The sequence below is a fragment of the Peromyscus maniculatus genome, chromosome 2, assembly GCF_049852395.1.
Source record: "Peromyscus maniculatus bairdii isolate BWxNUB_F1_BW_parent chromosome 2, HU_Pman_BW_mat_3.1, whole genome shotgun sequence".
NCBI lineage: Eukaryota > Metazoa > Chordata > Mammalia > Rodentia > Cricetidae > Peromyscus > Peromyscus maniculatus.
Window position 1 is genome coordinate 154518930 of NC_134853.1, and position 17437 is coordinate 154536366.

General features: G+C 49.0%; 1 protein-coding gene across 4 annotated transcripts; it reads left to right on the forward strand.

Annotated features, from left to right (window-relative positions):
* The first annotated feature begins 229 nt into the window (after positions 1 to 229).
* Positions 230 to 17224, forward strand: Cnr2 (cannabinoid receptor 2). 4 transcript variants are annotated; one of them, XM_076565401.1, is made up of 2 exons: positions 230 to 593; positions 15044 to 17224. In XM_076565401.1, the coding sequence occupies exon 2, from the start codon at positions 15087 to 15089 to the stop codon at positions 16167 to 16169; it is 1083 nt and encodes a 360-aa protein (XP_076421516.1). In that variant the 5' UTR covers positions 230 to 593; positions 15044 to 15086; the 3' UTR covers positions 16170 to 17224. The 4 variants fall into 4 exon arrangements, with proteins under 4 accessions (XP_076421516.1, XP_076421517.1, XP_006975744.3 ...); XM_076565402.1 differs by lacking the exon at positions 230 to 593 and adding an exon at positions 9582 to 9939; XM_006975682.4 differs by lacking the exon at positions 230 to 593 and adding an exon at positions 9584 to 9752.
* Positions 17225 to 17437: the final 213 nt, after the last annotated feature.

A 17437-nucleotide genomic window follows, 5' to 3' on the forward strand; every position in this document is an offset into this window, starting at 1 on the left:
TGCCTCTGCTTCCTGAGTGCTAGGGTTAAAGGCATGCACCACCACCGCCGCCCGGCTTCTTAACTTGCATTTGATCTTGGTATTTGTCCCAGCCACAGAATGAAACCAGAACAAGCAGCCATCATTCATTCATGTAATCTGCCACCACCTGTTGGTATTTGCATTTCAAAGCTCTGGGCTAGTGTGGGGGAGGCACACGTGTAGCCTGGCACATGGTCACCAGACAAAGAAACTAAAGTTTATAGAGGTCAAGTGAATTGCTGGACATCATACACCCAGGCTGGATTAGAACTCAAGTCTCTGGAATTTAGGGCCCAGGTCTACACCCTATCCTGATCAGAGTTCCTAGCAAGAGAAAACTCAACGGCAGGGCATGAACATTGTGGCACCGGGGACCCAGAAGGGAAGTGGTAACGGGGACGGAAGACCAGACCTCCTCACACTCATTTACGAAAGGGTAAAACCAAGAGACACCAGCTGTAGCTGTGGCTCCCGGGACCTACTGGGGAACCCAAGCTGAGCCTGTGGATCTGAACACAAAATTGCCGGGAAGGCTCTCCAAGCTCCTGGGCCCCAGAGGCTGACCACAGAAGGTGAGTAGCTTGCGTTGCCTTTTTACTTCAGACCCCTCATTTCCAGAAAGCCTGTGTTCTAACCTTAACTCCTCTCTCTGGAGTTAGAGGGAGGGCTGTCTGAGGCATGGGGATGGATGCCAGACCAGGAACATGGGTCACAGCGATGCTCAAGGCTGGTCCTCCTGAGACAGGATCGTCCTTGCCATTCACCACAGTAATAAAACCCCAAAACTTAGGTGACTTTTCTTGGGGAGTATATTTCTACTCACCCAGAAACAGAAAACCACACTAGACCAAAGAAATTGTCCTCCCAGTCCAGCTTAGTGAACTGATGAGTTCAGTGGGGTTGTCTGCGGGAACATGGGTGTCTGGGGCAACTGTGTCCTCAAAAAGCCCACCCCGGCATGGTGACAGGTGCCCAAAGCTAATGACATCATTGGTGTCCCTATCTCTAGTTTACTCCCACCTCTGGTACCTCCCAAGACTATAAGCAGCTAGACAGGATGTCCCTGGGTTGGGGCAGGGGCAAGGGAGGGGCTGGAATGTCAGGTGAGGCCCTCCAGACTGCTGCACAAGGGGATCTGTAGCAGGCCCGACCTTTTGAAGGCCTTTGGTAGACAATCCCAGCTGTAGAAAAAGGGCCACACGTGCCCGGAGATGAGAACTCCACAGCACATACAGAACTCCACATCTTCTCTGTGGGCTGGACTCTGCTCTCAGGGCTTTCCAAGGTTTCCTTTATTAGACGCTCACAACTCAAATATTCAACGTCTGTAGCAAATTATGCTACCATGTCGCCTGTTTGGCAGAGGGAGACAATGTGCTACTCCCTCAAAGTCCCTGGGGCATCGCTTGAGAACACTGGCTTGAGGGCAGACCTTCCTAGCCTACTCTTTAACTACCACAGTGGATCAGGCATTTGAAAAGGGCCCCAGAAGACAAAGGTCTTAGGGCTCACCTGGGCAATCCGGAACCTTGCTTTATAGTAGGAAGAGAAAAAATGAGGTGCAGTGAGGTGATTGACTGTCAGATACAGTGAAAGGCACTGGACCCGGGAGCCCAGGGCTCTGTTTCCATGAGGTCACACTCACTGGGGGAAAGAGATGCTGAGTGGGGACCCCGAGGTGGAGACTCCTGCTGAACTCTAATTCAGCACTGTATATAACTCCACTGCTCTGCCCCTCAGCTTTTTCTTCTGGACAGGGCAGTTCCAGGAGTGTCGCCCTCAGGCTTGTGGTAAGGGCTCAGACAGGAGACATTGCCTGGGGATGGGACCACTGCAGGGGGCTCAGCGAATGGGATCTGGACCTTGCCCACTCTGCCCATGCTGTGGGTTGGAAATGAGGACAGGAGGCCACTGGCTCCTTCCCTAGAGAAGGATTTGCCTCAAGGGGGATGTGTCGTGGTCGTGAAAGCCAGGACTGTGCAGAAGGGCTGTGAACGATTCAGGAAGTCTGAGGATGCCCCAGTTCTGCAACTGCTGTGCCTCAAGGGAGCTTGCTTACTCCCGAACCTGCGTGGGCCCCATGTGGCTCTCCACCAGGGAGGTCATCCTTCCCCTTTCCTCGGTGAAACTGGCAAAACTGCCTCTGTTTCCTTTGTGTGTGCCTGCACCTGTGTGGGCATGCTTGTGGAAGCGAGGGGGCTTAATGTCGAGCGTCTTTCTCATGATTTATGTGATTATAATGTGGTGATCTCCACATTATTTTTTTTGAGACAGTTTCTCACTGAATCTGGAGCTCACTGATTCAGCTAGTCTGGCTGGCCCGTGAGTCCCGGGGATCCTCCTGTCTCCCCCTTACCGTGCTGGGATTACAGGCACACGCCACTGTGCCAGGTTTTTCGTGTGGGCTCTGAGGACTCCAAGGAAGGGCCCCATGCTTGCACCGCCAACCTTTGAAAGACTGAGCTGTGTCCTCAGCCTTCCGCTCCCATTCCTCTTACTGCATGTTCTCAGGGTGCCGAAACCTTGTATTTATTCTGATGGAATTACGTGCAGTCCTGCTAAGCCAATGGGGATTGGCTGGCGGGTCACATACAGAGCCTCACTGATACTCTGGCTCCAACCAAAGATGCCTGTTGCCCTAATGTCCACAATTCCTTGCTAGGTCCAGCCTTACCATGTCCCTGGAAGAGCTGGAGTCCCAGTTTCTTTGTTAAGACTGAAAACGCTGTCCTTAATGTTTGACCTTCAGGGTGAACCACCCAATGAAACCCACTTCCCCCTAACTTTCCAGGGACCAGAGCCCAGCTCCCAGACACTTGAGGGGCCCAGAGCCTGTGATCCTTTTCTAATCCAAGAGCTAAGCAGCCTCTCTGTGTGGCTTCAGCTAGTAGAAGCTCTTTGATCGTGCCCACCTGGGCACTGGCTCCCCATCCTGAGCATGCTTCTCATGAAGGACTAGAAGGGGTATCTTCCAGGTAGTTCTGCTTCTGCCCCAAAGAACTGAAACACAGGCAGGAGACACAGAAGGCTGTCTGCAGAGAGATGGACCGCCGTATCTTATAGATAAGGAGAGCAAAGCTCAGCAGAAGTACAGACTTGCGCAATGTCACGTGGTCAAGGCAATAGGCAGCTGGTGGGAATGAAAGGCGCTGGATCTTGTGACAGACCCAAGCCACCCTCCCTAACTAGCTAGGTGACACTGAGTGATTAGCATCATTTCCTGAATCTCTGTGTGTTCAACTCCACCAATGCAGCCCCTGGGTTTCCAGCCTGCCTCACACCCATGCCTGTTTGGGCCTTAAATCCATCCGTGATACTTACGCCAAAAGGCGCCATTCTGTGACTTCCCCTTGTGTGGTCTTGACAGTGGCTCTTGGTCATTCAAACTTGTAAGGTGCAAAACTGAAGCCCACCAGATTTAAAAACCATCCAAGGTGGTGGGCGAAGCTATTGCTCAAACCAAGACCTCTTAGGTTCTAGCCACAGAGACACCCGGAGCAGGAATAGTGTCTCAGGCCTGTGTGATCCCAGCACTCAGGAGGGGGAGGCAGGAAGACCAGACGTTCAAGATCATCCTGGGGCTGGAGAGATGGCTCAGTGGTTAAGAGCACTGGCTGCTATCCCAGAGGACCCAGGTTCAATTCCCAGCGCCCATATGGCAGCTCACAACTGTCTGTAACTCCAGTTCCAGATCTGACATCTTCACACCAATGCACATAAAATAAAATTAAATAAATTAAAAAAAAAAAAAGATCATCCTGACTTGCATAGAGAACTCAAGGGCAGTCAAGGCTACGTGTGAAAGAGACTGTCTCCATGAAAACAACCAGGCCAGCCTTAGCCAAGTCCTACTCTGTAAACAGGGAGGCAGGGTAGAGAATCCCTCATGGGTGTGAAGGTGCAGTTCCAGTCACCATTGTCACAGAACTGTCACTTGCAGAGCAGGTTTCAGACGCCACAGTGTGTGCAGCCTGCGAGCCTGACACAAGAGAGAGGAGCAGATTGTGTGTTGGGCCCTGAGGTTCCAACCACAAACCCAGGGGATTCCTCGTTCTCCCCAGAACTTCCCTCCCCGTGCTTGTGGCTGTCACTGGCCTTGTCTTAGGCCATCACACCCTGATCCCGTAAGGGCATTTTTGTCCTGTTCCAAGATAGAAATGAGAAAGCTGGGGTCCAAGGCCAAAGCGGGAACCCAGCAGAGTCAGGGCGCTTGGCCATGGCTTCTGCATCTGGAAGGCCCTTCTCCCAGCACAGCCCAGAAGAGAAAGAAATTGTCCTTCCTTCCATCTCCTAGGGAGAGGAAAGGCCCAGAAATGATGCTCCCCTCAAGTGGCGAAGACCCCAAATGCTAAAGAGGACAGACAAACTAGGTCGGCGCTACAGGGGGAGGAGGGCAGGGCGGGAGCTGCTGGGGTCCCAAGAGGAGAGGGTGTTGGTGGGACCTCACTCAAAAGTGACTTCATAGGCTGGGTGTCCTCTAAGTTTTGTGACTTCTCCTCTCCTCTCCTTCCCCACAACTTTCTCCCACTGCCCAGCGGGGCGCCCTTGAATCTGTGGCACCCAGAGGCTCCCGCTCAAACCACGGCTGCCCTGCCGCGGTGATTCCCACGGCTCCCTAGGGGTTGTGCCCACTTCAGTTCCTCTTTGAGAACCACAGGTGCGTTCACGGTGGTGCTTCTGCCCGAGTTCATTGAGTCCTTCCTGTGTGTCTCCCCGGTGGATGTGTTTGGGTACTGGGTGGTCCAAGGGCACCGCAGACAGGGGCTTGGGGACCCATGGAGGACAATACATGTTTCTGGAAAACAGGTCAACAGATCTAGAAGGTGCTCAGAGATGTAGGATTGCAATTTTAGCCGGGCGGTGGTGGCGCACGCCTTTAATCCCAGCACTCGGGAGGCAGAGGCAGGCGGATCTTTGTGAGTTCGAGGCCAGCCTGGGCTACCAAGTGAGTTCCAGGAAAGGCGCAAAGCTACACAGAGAAACCCTGTCTCGAAAAACCAAAAAAAAAAAAAAAAAAAAAAGGATTGCAATTTTAGGGGCTTATGACAGAGGCGTGGTTTGGACAGAAGCTAGTCAGGAGCATCCCACACCCCAAAAGCAAGAAGAAGGGGTTCATAGACTAAGCCAGACAAAGGTGGGGAACAGCAGCCAGCACATATCTGGCCCTTCGCAAACACTAAGACCATGGCAAAGTCAGCTAAGGGACAGTCTGGGTATCAGTGACCGGAGCGTCGGAGCAAGTGCTTGGCTGTTCGGGTTTTTGACATAGTGGACAGCCCAGGCCAACCTAGAGTTCAAGATCCTCTCACCTCCGTCTTCCAAGCGCTGGGAATACAGGTGTGTGCCACGACTCTTAACTTTGGCAAACATTTCTTTTTTTTAAGATTCATTATGAGGGCTGGAGTGATGGCTTAGTGGTTAAGAGCAATAGGTGGTCTTCCAGAGGACATGAGTTCAATTCCCAGCACCTCACCCACATGGCATTTCAAACAGTCTGTATCTCCAGTCCTAGGGGATCTGATACCCTCTGGCTTCTGTGTGCACCAGGCATGAACATGATGCACAGACATGCATGCAGGCAAAACACCCATACATATAAAATAAATAAAATGTAAATAAAAACAAAATATTTTTAATTACTATTTTCTTTTTAATTAATCACTATTTTCTGATTAATAAAGTCAGGATATGTGCACAGGGGTGCAGGTGCCCCCAGAGGACAGAGACTTCAGACAGATCCCCTGGAGCTAGGGTTACAGGAAGTTGTGAGTCACCCAACATGGGAATGGGGTCCTCTGCAAGAGCAAGCACTCTTGACAGATGAGCCGTCTCTCCAGCCCTCAGGTTTTTTAAAAAGGTATAAATTCGGAGCTTCGGGATGGCTCAGTGAGTAAAGAGCCTGCTGTGAGATGAGGCGTGAGTTGGCTTCCCAGCACTCACAGAAATGTCAAATGTGGTGGCTCACCCCTGTAGCCCCAAGGTTAGGCTTCAGAGACAGGTAGCTCACATGCCAGCCAGTCCATCTGAAACTTCAAGCTCCAAGTTCAACGAAAGACCCTGACTCAGAACACAAGATGGCCCATGAGAAAGACACTGATGTCAGCCTCGGTCCTACACACATGTAGACATATGTGCATACACAACACAACCTCGGGCCTACACACATGTATACATACGTGCACACACAACACACACAGAGGGCAAATAAAATGGAGGTGTAAATTCACTTGGGGGGGCTTATTTGGGGAGCGGGATTATTTGGGGAGATAAGGTCTCCCTATGAGGTCTAGCCTGGCCTTGAACACACTGTATAACCCAGGCTAGCCCTAAATTCAGGGCCTTTCTGCCTCAGCCTCCTGAGTGCTGGGATTTCAGGCATACACCACAATATCTGGTTATATATTGACTTTTAAGCCCCAAATTGTGAGAAACATGGATCCTCACTTCATAATAATGACACTGGAGATTCAGACCAGTGAAATTGGGGCAGTTTGTTTTATCAACTTGTAAGACCTTGCAAAGCCAGACATCAGCTTAAAACAGGAGCATACCAACTGAATATAAAGAACAGGCTCTCGGCCTTGGTGCAAGCTCCTCCCTCCCAGTCCTGTTTTGTTCTCAGTGATGAGAAAGGTACCGTCTAGGTCTTATTATCCCCTCTGCTATATCTATAATCCTCTGGTTTCTTTCATTAAAAATAGATTTCTTTGTTTTCTGTGTACGAGTGTTTCGTCTGTGTGTATGTGTGTGTACCATGTGTGTGCCATGTGCCTGCAAAAGTCAGAAGAAGGAGTCTGATTCCCTGGAACTGGAGTTGTGGATAGCTGTGAGCCATGTGGGTGCTCACAAGGAATCAAACTTGGACCTCTGGAAGAGCAATCATTGTTCTTAACCTCTGAGCCATCTCTCTGGCTCCTTGTTTTGTTTTTTAATCTCTTAATAATGTGTATGTGTCTATGCATCAAGTGAGGTATCCAAAGGGGTTAGGGATTTTGGATCCCCCTGAAGCTAGATAGAGTGACAGGGAGGTGTGGGTACTAGGAACCAAACTCCATTCTCCGAAAGAGCAGTGCACTTAACTGCTGAGCCTTGTCTCCAGTCCCCATCCTGTTTATATCAGAGCTTATCAGACACATGACCTTGCTGTAGGCAAGCTTGGCTGTTAGTAATTTTTTTTTTTTTTTGAGACAGGGTTTCTTTGTGTAGCTTTGGACCCTGTCCTGGAACTCACTTTGTAGATCAGGCTGGGCTTGAACTCACAGAGATCTGCCTGCCTCTGCTGAGATCTGCCTGCCTCTGCCTCCCAAGTGCTGGGATTAAAGGCATGAGCCACCACCACCCTGTTAGTAATTTTCTACTCTGGTGGTGCATGCCTTTAATGTACTTGGGAGGCAGAGGCAGGTGGATTTCTGTAAATTCAAGGCCAGCCTGGTCTACAGAGTGAGTTTAGGACCCTGTCTCAAGAGAGAGAGAGAGAGAGAAAGAAAGAGAGAGAGAGAGAGAGAGAGAGAGAGAGAGAGAGAGAGAGAGAGGAGAAAGGAGTCACAGTGTCACAGCAGAGACTACACATGTGTTTCCATACATTACAAACTCCTCCCTATTATAGATGAGAGAGCTACATTAACTATTAGCAGAGTGAGGGCCCAGATTGTAGCTCAGTGGTAGAGCGCTTATCTAACACGTTGTGAGGCCCTGGTTCTAATGTATAGAGCACACACACACACACACACACACACACACACACACACACACACACACTCACACTCAGTATATTAGGGTCCAGAGACCTTAGGAATTGCCACCATCAACCTACCTTCTTCAAAGTTAAGAAAAGAAAAGCCCAGAGGGCCAGTCCAAAGACTCGGAAACAGGACAGGAACTAGATAGAATACAGACCCCCTCACTCCCAGTCCCAGACAAAAGCCACAAGACTGCTGGGGTGTGACACAGGGAAGAGCATATCCTCCATATCAGAATACTCTGAGTTCCATCCCCAACACCAGAAAAACTCGGAGTTTGGGGGCATCAAATCTCAGCCTCTCACCGTGGGCGCTGCAGTCATGGGCTTCCGGTCCCCTCCACCGTAGCGAAGCAGGGGCCAGCTCCTCTGTGACTGTTTCACTTCATACTTTCACTTCAGGTGAAAACAAAACCCCACCACACCTTTTCCTGAGAGTTTCCCGGCCCTCAGGTTTCTTCCCAGAAAGTCAGATGGCGTCAGGGTTCCAGCTACAGCCCGACACCAGCCCAGCAGGGACACGCTGTCAGGAACCACGGGTTCTGAGCTAGGATCTTCCAGGAGGTGTGGAAGCAGCCAGGCTGGTTGGTTCTCTTTAGTCCTGACATCTGTCCAGCATCAGCTTACAGCATGTTCTACCTCAGTTCTTGTACTTACCTGTGGCTCTGAAGGTTTGGAATGATAATGACATGTTGATAAGACAGATGAATCACCCAGTGGTAGTGGGATATGCCTTTAGTTCCAGCACTCAGGAAACAGAGGAAGGCAGATCTCTGTGAGTTTGAGGCCAGCCTGGTCTACAGAGTGAGTTCCAGGACAACCAGGACTACACAGAGAAACCCTGTCTCTGTCTCAAAAAAAAAAAAAAAAAGATGGGCTGGAGAGATGGTTCAAGCAGTTAAGAGCACTGGCTGCTCTTCCAGAGGACCTGGGTTCAATTCCCAACACTCACATGGCAGTTCACACCTGTCTGTAACTCCTGTTCCAGGGGACCTGACACCCTCACACCAATGCACATAAAATAAAATTAAATAAAATTTGAAAAATATCAACATTTATTTTTATGTGTCTGAGTGTTTTGCTTTCATGTATGTCTATGTACCACGTACCACGTATGTGCCTGGTTTATGGTTTATGGTTTATGAGGTCAGAAGAAGACATTGGATACCCTAGAGCTGGAGTTATGGACAGTTGTGAGCTGCCATGTGGATGCTAGGAACCAAACTGGTTCTCTGCAGCAAGTGCTATTAACCTCTGAGGCATCTCTTCCAGCCCCAAGTACTAGATCATGTGCTTGCCTCTGTGTGTGTGTGTGTGTGTGTGTGTGTGTGTGTGTTTGTGTGTGTGTACTATTAATTGTTTTTGAGACCACATCATTCTATGTAGCTGGCTAGGAACTTGCCACGTGGACCAGGCTGTCTTCACACTCATGGAAATCCCCCTGCCTCTGCCTCCCAAGTGCTCGGATTAAAGGCGTGCGCCACCATATCAAGCTGGACCAGCTTGTGCACATTCTGAAGGGATCAAATAGAACTTGCCTGTTCTCAAGTTCAATTACTGCAATGGAGATCCTTGGTCCACCTGGCCTCCCTAAGAATGGGTGGGTAATGTTATTGTCACTTTACAGATGAGAAGAGGGACTTGCCCAAAGTCACAGGATGAGAGTGACAGAGATGGACTCAGACCAGCAGCCTGTGTAGCAAACCCTGAGTCTCTCTGTGCATTCAACACATCCTTGCCCTGGAAACAGGCCTTCTGGAAGACCACCATGTGGCCTCCAGAGGGCATTTCTATCTGCGTGTGGACCGGAGCTGGGTTTCCCGTTGCTCTGTGCTTCCTGTTGTTGTCTTGTTAGGATGTCCATCAAATGCATGCATTTCCTGCCCTTGCTCTGAATAGTAACAGTGGTCTGCGACCACACTGTGCCAGAGTGAGGCACAGACACCAGCCGCAGCCATCCCAGCAACCATCGTCTGTGCTCACTCTGAGTGGGGTAAGGCACTCCCTAAAGGTTTTTATTTGTTGGTTTTTATTTATTTATTTTTGGGAGACAGGGTTCTGCTATGTTGCCTAAGCTGGCCTTGGACTCTTTATGTTACCCAACATCAAACTTAGAGCAGTCTTCCAGCCTTAGAACTCACTGTGTCCTAGCCTCAGCCTCTTGGGTGCTGGGATTACAGGTATGTGCTTCCATGCCTTGCAATCCCAACCAGTACTTTTATTTTATTTTTTATTTCCTTATTATTAATTTGTTTATATGTGTATGGGTTTGTGTGCGTGATGTATATGTGGGTGGCGTATCTGCACACACGTGTGAGGGTGCACGTCCTGGATGTCGTGTGTCCTGCTTTATTGACATCTAACTTATTCCTTTGTAACAAGGTCTCTGGCTGAGCCCAGAGCTGGTGGTCAGCAAACTCTGGGACCCTTCTGTCAGCCTCACCCAACACTGAAGTTACAGGTGACGTGTGTGTTTGGCCACTCTCCGCTTTTGATGAGAGTCCTAGGAGCTGAACTCAGGTCCTCAAGGTGTCTTGTCCACTGAGCCATCTCTCCAGCCAGCTCCTGCAACCTGAAGTTTTAGAGTGTTGTGTAGATGAAACCACTTTTTGACTGGAAATGATATTTTTAAATTTTTATTACATTTTTATTTATTTGTTTTGTGTGCATATGAATATGTACATATGTGGGTGTGAGTGTGCCGTAGCCTGCTTCTGGAGGTCAAAACAACCTGTGGGGGTTGCCTCTGTCCTTCTATCTTTATGTGGGTCCCAGGGATCCAGCTCAGGTTGTCTGACTTTCTGGCAGGCACCTTTCCCAGCTAACCTGTCTCTCCATCGCCAAGAACAATGTTCTATAGAAATTAAATTCCATATCCTTGGTGATTGGTGCAGTTGAAGGGAACGCAGCATGTAAAGCTGGCCCATACGTGCAGAACATCCTGGGGGGCTGGTGCATGGCTGCAGGCTTGGGAGGGCTCCACTGTGCAGATGAACTAAAGGGAAATCCGGGAGGATATGAGGCAGAAGAACCTGAGGCCAGGCCTGGAGGTCAGAAGCAAAGTTTCTCCCCCAAAGGCAGCTAGGTGTGGGTTGTGGGGGCTAGGGTAGCCTTGGGTACTGAAGACCCAGCTTCGGGCCTTGTGTGTTCAGGCAGCCTTGTTCACTGCAGTGGGCAGGAGGTTAAACTGCCTCATAAACACACAGCAGGAGTCCTGTATGCCGCTGGAATTTTTCCTGTAGCCACACAGAAAAAAAAAAGGGGGAGGCAGAGAATTATACACTTTGCTGAAAGATATATATATGTATGACAGTGGTAGGGTGATTGTGAATGTTCAAGGCCCCATATTTGATTCCCTGGGACCATAAAAATAAATAAGTAGAAAAACAGAGCAAGTGTAGTGGCGCACTCCTTTAATCCCAGCACTTGGGAGGCAGAGGTGGGTGGATCTCTGAGTTCGAGACCAGCCTGGTCTACAGAGCGAGTTCCAGGACAACCAAGGGCTACACAGAGAAACCTTGTCTCAAAAAACTAAAAAAATAAGAAAGAAGGAAAGAAAAAGGAACAGGTGAAGGGGCTGGTGAGATGGCTCAGGCGGTCAAGTGTTTGCTGTTTTTGACTTGAGTTCTGATCCCCGGGCATCCACAGTAAAAAAGAGAAAAATAAATAAAATAACTAGATATGGTGTATACCTGCCATTATACCACTTTGGAGCCAGAGACAGAAGGATCCCTGGGACTTGGTGACCAGCCAGTTTAGCTGAATTGGTGAGCTCTGGGAGAGAAACACTGTCTCAAAAAATTAGGGTGGAAATTGATTGAGGAAAGCATTGGATACTGACTCCTCGCCTCCACACACACAAGCATAGCACATTCATACACATAAAAACTCATCCAGCACAGGAGAGAAAAATAAAAAGGAACAGAGGCCGGGCTTGGTGGTTCAGGCTCTTCATCCCAGCACTTGAGAGGCAGAGGCAGGCAGATCCCTGTGAGTTCAAAGCCAGCCTGGTCTAGGTAGAGAAATCCTGTCTCAAAGAAATGAAAAATGAAATGTATTCCTTATCAGCTCACAGAGGCTGACTTCCTCTGATTCTTCCGAGGCTGAATTTCCTCCTGCTAAAAAGATAAGTAATGTTTTGTCAGTAAAGGTCTCTTAGTGGACAGTTTATTTTGGAGGTCATTTGGTTGGTTTGTTGGGTACAGATATAGTTAGCCCTGGCTGGCCTCGAACTCCATATGTACTGCAAGTCATTTATTTATTTGTTTATTTTTGAGACAAGGTTTCCCTAGGCCTCAGGGCTGGGCCTGAGCTCAACCTGTCATCCAGACAGGCCTCCTGAGTTGCTAAATTCACACACCTACTCACCAGGTGTCCAATTCCTTTGTTGCTTAACTTTGAAATCATATTTGTTATCTTTATTAATCCCAGCACTGGGGAGGCAGAGGCATGCATTCGAGGACAGCCTGTGTACAGAGCAAGTTTCAGGACAGCCAAGGCTACACAGAGAAACCTGTCTCAAAAAAAACAAAAACAATGCCAGGCAGTGGTGGCACACGCCTTTAATCCCAGCATTCAGGAGGCAGAGGTAGGCGGATCTTTGTGAGTTCGAGGCCAGCCTGGTCTACAGAGTGAGATCCAGGAAAGGCACAAAGCTACACAGAGAAACCCTGTCTTGAAAAAAAAACAAACAAACAAACAAAAAAAAATTGTATTTATTTATCTGTTCATTCATTCATTCATTCATTCATTCATTCATTCATTCATTCCTGTGAGTGCATCCATGCGTGTGCATGCGTGCGTGCGTGCGTGCGTGCGTGCGTGCGTGTGTGTGTGTGTGTGTGTGTGTGTGTGTGTGTGTGTCTGTGTGTGTCTGTGGCAGGGCTGGGGGAGATGCCATGGTGTATGGACATATGAAGCAAAAGGACGATGTTCATTCCACCACATGAGGCCCAGGGACTGAACTCAGTGTGGGGCTGTGCCTCCAGTGCTATTCTCTACCTGCTGAGGCGTTTCATCCACCTATGGTCTCCTTTTCATTTTATTTTTTATTTAAAGTTAGTTTGAGTTTTTGTTTGTTTGTTTGTTTGGTTTTTATGAGACAAGGTCTTACTTTGTAACTGTCCTGGAGCATGCATGCTATGTAGATCAGTGGGCTTTGAACTCACAGACCTGCCTCTGCCTTAAGAGTGCTGGGCTAAAGGCATGCACTACCATGCCCAGCTAAAGGTTCATTCATTTTATTTTATGTGTATAAGTATATTGCCTGCATGCATATAAGTGCACTGTGGAGACCAGAAGAGGGTATTGGATCCCCTAGAACTGGAGGGTTACATGTAGTTATCAGCCTCTATATACCCACAGGTCCTCTGGAGGCTCTTAGCCTCTGAGCCATCTCTCCAACCCTCCTTTTATTTTTATTTTTATTTTATTTTATTTTATTTTACTTTATTTATTTATTTATTTTGGTTTTTCGAGACAGCGTTTCTCTGTGTAACTTTGTGTCTTTCCTGGAACTCACTTGGTAGTCCAGGCTAGCCTCGAACTCACAGAGATCCACCTGCCTCTGCCTCCCGAGTGCTGGGATTAAAGGCATGCACCACCACCACCCGGCTTATTTTTATTTTTACTTATTTGTGCTTTTATGTTTCTTTCATTGTTGGTTTTTTGAGACAGGGTTTCTCTGTGTAGCACTGGCTGTCCTGGAACTCGCTCTGTAGACCAGGCTAGCCTCGAACTCATACCTGCCTCTGCCTCCCAAGTGCTGGGACTAAAGGCATATGCCGCCACCTCCACCCTGCCCTTCTTTTAATTCTTTATAAAGTATCTCCAAGACTTGAATAAAACTCTTGCAAATATCACGGTACTCTTGCTACTCATCAAATGAGTTCAAATTCCACGGCCCCTAGATGGAACAATCCCACATTATCTGTTTAGGAAATTTGTCTTTCTAGAGGAGTATTTGTTTGCTTTCTTATGAATTTTAATAATGCCTTGCACAATGTTTATTTGTCCTAAGTTTTTTCTCCAATATTCAGGACATACTTATATTAAAAAAAATGATTCATTCTCTGATATTCAAATTAACAGGACTTCTCTACCTTATATCTAGAGTACAATTGTTAAGATGGCTTCGCATAGCCACAGATGACTTTGAACTGACCTTCTTGCTGTCACCCCCAAGTGCTGGGACTACAGGTGTGTGCCCCACACCCAGTTTATGCAGCGCTGGGGACTGAACCCAGGGCTTTGTGCACGCTAGGCAAGCTGCATTCCTTACATGAGTATAAAAAATTTTGATTTTGAGACAGAGTTTTACTATGTAGCCCAAAGTGGCCTCCAATTCACAGAGATCTGCCTACCTCGGCCTCCCAAGTGCTGGGATTAAAAGCATGCACCATCACGCCCCACAAAACATAAAGCAGGTTTGGTGGTGCACTCCTGTCTGTAATCCCAGCTGCTTTGGAACCTGAAATAGGAGGATCTTGACTTCAAGGCTACCTGTAGGACCATGTCTCAGAAATGAATAAAAAAAAAACTGACCAGCAAGATGTCTTAGTGAGTAAAATGCTTGGTATGCAAGCCTGGTGCCCTGAGTTCAATTTCCAGAACTCACAGTAGAAGGAGAGAACTGACTCCTGACCTCCACACGCACTTTGTGGCACATACATTATCACATGTGAGTGCATACGTGTACATGTACTTGTGCACATGTGCACGTGCACACACACCCCAATAATAATAAATAATGGTAATAAATAATGATGAAATAAAAATAGTATCCCTAAATCTTCACTTCCATTTCTTTTTTAAAATTTTTATTTATTCATATTTTATGTATGAGTGCTCTGCATGTATGCATGCATACCAGAAGAGTGTATCAGATCCTATTACAGATGGTTGTGAGCCACCATGTGGGCGCTGGGAATTGAACCAGGTCCTCTAGAAGAGCAGCCAGTGCTCTTAACCACTGAACCATCTCTCTAGCCCCTCACTTCCATTTCTTATTGGTTTTGTTGTCTTGGCTGTTGGTCCCTGGGGATTCCCCTTGGCTGAAAAAGGAAATTTTAGGATTTGTCACTTTAGAAAACAAGACACCAAAAATCTTGCAGGTCACTTCTACTAATTGGAAACTGGAAGACTTGGCTTGGAGAAAAGGCTAAATGCTTGCCTACAAAATATAAATGGATGCTTTCAGCACGTGGGCAAATGCTTGATTAGTGTCAGCCCTCAGGCGAGGTCATCACTGTTAACATCCAAAGACTCTTTTCTCCCTGTCTACAGCCAAGGCTTCTGCGCCAGACTCCGTAGAAGCCAAAGCCTGTCCATGGAGGGATGCTGGGGACTGGAGGTGACCAATGGCTCAAAGAGCGGCTTGGAGTTCAACCCGATGAAGGACTACATGATCCTGAGCGATGCCCAGAAGATCGCTGTGGCGGTGCTGTGTACCCTGCTGGGCCTGCTAAGTGCCCTGGAGAACGTGGCAGTGCTGTATCTTATCCTGGCCTCCCAGCGGCTCCGCAGGAAGCCCTCGTACCTGTTCATCAGCAGCTTGGCTGCAGCCGACTTCCTGGCCAGTGTGATCTTTGCCTGCAACTTCGTCATTTTCCACGTCTTCCACGGCGTTGACTCCAAGGCCGTCTTCCTGTTGAAGATTGGCAGCGTGACCGTGACCTTCACAGCCTCTGTGGGCAGCCTGCTGCTGACTGCTGTGGATAGATATCTATGTCTGTGCTACCCACCCGCGTACAAAGCTCTGGTCACCCGTGGGAGGGCACTGGTGGCCCTTTGTGTCATGTGGGTCCTCTCGGCGTTGATCTCCTACCTGCCACTCATGGGATGGACCTGTTGCCCTAGTCCTTGCTCTGAGCTCTTCCCTCTCATCCCCAATGACTATCTCCTGGGCTGGCTCCTGTTTATTACCATCCTCTTCGTCGGCATCATCTACACCTATGGCTATGTTCTCTGGAAAGCCCACCAGCATGTAGCCAGCTTGGCCGAGCATCAGGACAGGCAGGTGCCTGGGATAGCTCGGATGCGGCTAGATGTGAGGTTGGCCAAGACCCTGGGGCTGGTACTGGCTGTTCTGCTCCTATGCTGGTTCCCTGCATTGGCTCTCATGGGCCATAGCCTGGTCACCACGCTGAGTGACCAGGTCAAGGAGGCCTTTGCCTTCTGTTCCATGCTGTGCCTGGTTAACTCTATGGTCAACCCTATCATTTATGCCCTGCGAAGTGGAGAGATCCGCTCTGCTGCCCAGCACTGCCTGGTAGGCTGGAAGAAGTATCTACCGGGCCTCGGGACTGAGGGAAAAGAAGAAGTGCCAAAGTCCTCAGTTACAGAGACAGAGGCTGATGTGAAAACCACCGCGGTGCCTGGTTCCAGAAGTCCGGGCTGCTCCAATTGCTGACGGCACCATTTTTTCTATTGGAAACAGCCTGAGTGAGAAATCAGCTCACTCCCTCAAGGAGAGGGGCATCCCAGATCCTGAATCTTTCTGGAATCAGCTCTAGGGGACTGGACACAGACCCCTTTGCTTGACTTCATGGCTGGAGGTCATGTCTACCTGCACAGACCATGGCAGGCTCTCTTCACATCAAGTCAGGAGGGACCAAGAAGTCAGAGGGGCCTCCAGGAACCGTAATAAAGGATTCAGAGGCTATCTGAGAAGATGAAGGACCTGTTCTCCTGGGATCACAGAGTACCCTGGCCATTGTGGTCACTGCCCACAAATCCATCAGTGTCCACGTCTTCTATGGGGTGGATTCCAGGCTGTCCTGCTGGAGACTGGCAGTGAGAGCAGCGAGTTCTGGTTCCTGCTTCATTGTTTGGGACTCTGTAAAGCTCTGTGAGGGTCCGCCTTCAGGTCACCCTTGCCTCTTGAAGATCAAGAAATACGGTGTGCTGAGGATCAAGGATGTTGACTCAGACAATCACAGGCTGTCAGCTCAGGGTGTCTTGTTGGGCAAGGGCCCTCCTGATACCCTGATAAGCCTTGAAGTCATTTCAACTTTAGGTCCTTGGGGACCCAGAGGAGGCTGGGTTCACTGGAGGTACAGAATCTTCAGAGAACTGCATTGACCTTGTGACATTCTGCTGTGTGTAGTGTAGCAGTATCCCAGGCTAGCCTAGCTCCAGTAAAATGCAAGATATTCACAAAGATTCTCTGGGTCCTGGATTGCTCCCAGTGATGCTCAACTTAGCCTCCTTGCCTCTGCCACACTCTGGTCCTGCAGGTAGAGGGAGCTGGGGAGGGGGGGAGACTTCCTGCAGTGGTCCAGGCACAGGCTGACATCCTCTATCCGCAGCTCCATGCTGTGTCCCCAGGTACCTGAATTTTACCTTCACCAAGGGGCATCCCCAACAGAGGGAGGTTCAAGACACTGCTGGAGGCAGGAGGGGTAGCCTGGGGACCACAGCACCATGAAGGGAAAGCTCTCCATTAAATGTCATTGAACACTTACAGAGCCATGTGTTCCCTGCCCATTTGCTCCTTCATAATATGTGTGTCATAAATATGTGTGTGTGGGCTTCGGGCCAGTCCTGGATATCCCGCCCTGAAGGAGACAGACCCCATCTGGGGCTTACAGTCTACATTCTGATAAGAAGTGGGTTAGGGATGCTGAGCCTGGAGGCAAAGGACTGTCAATTCCAGCTCCTTAAGAGGTTGAGACAGGA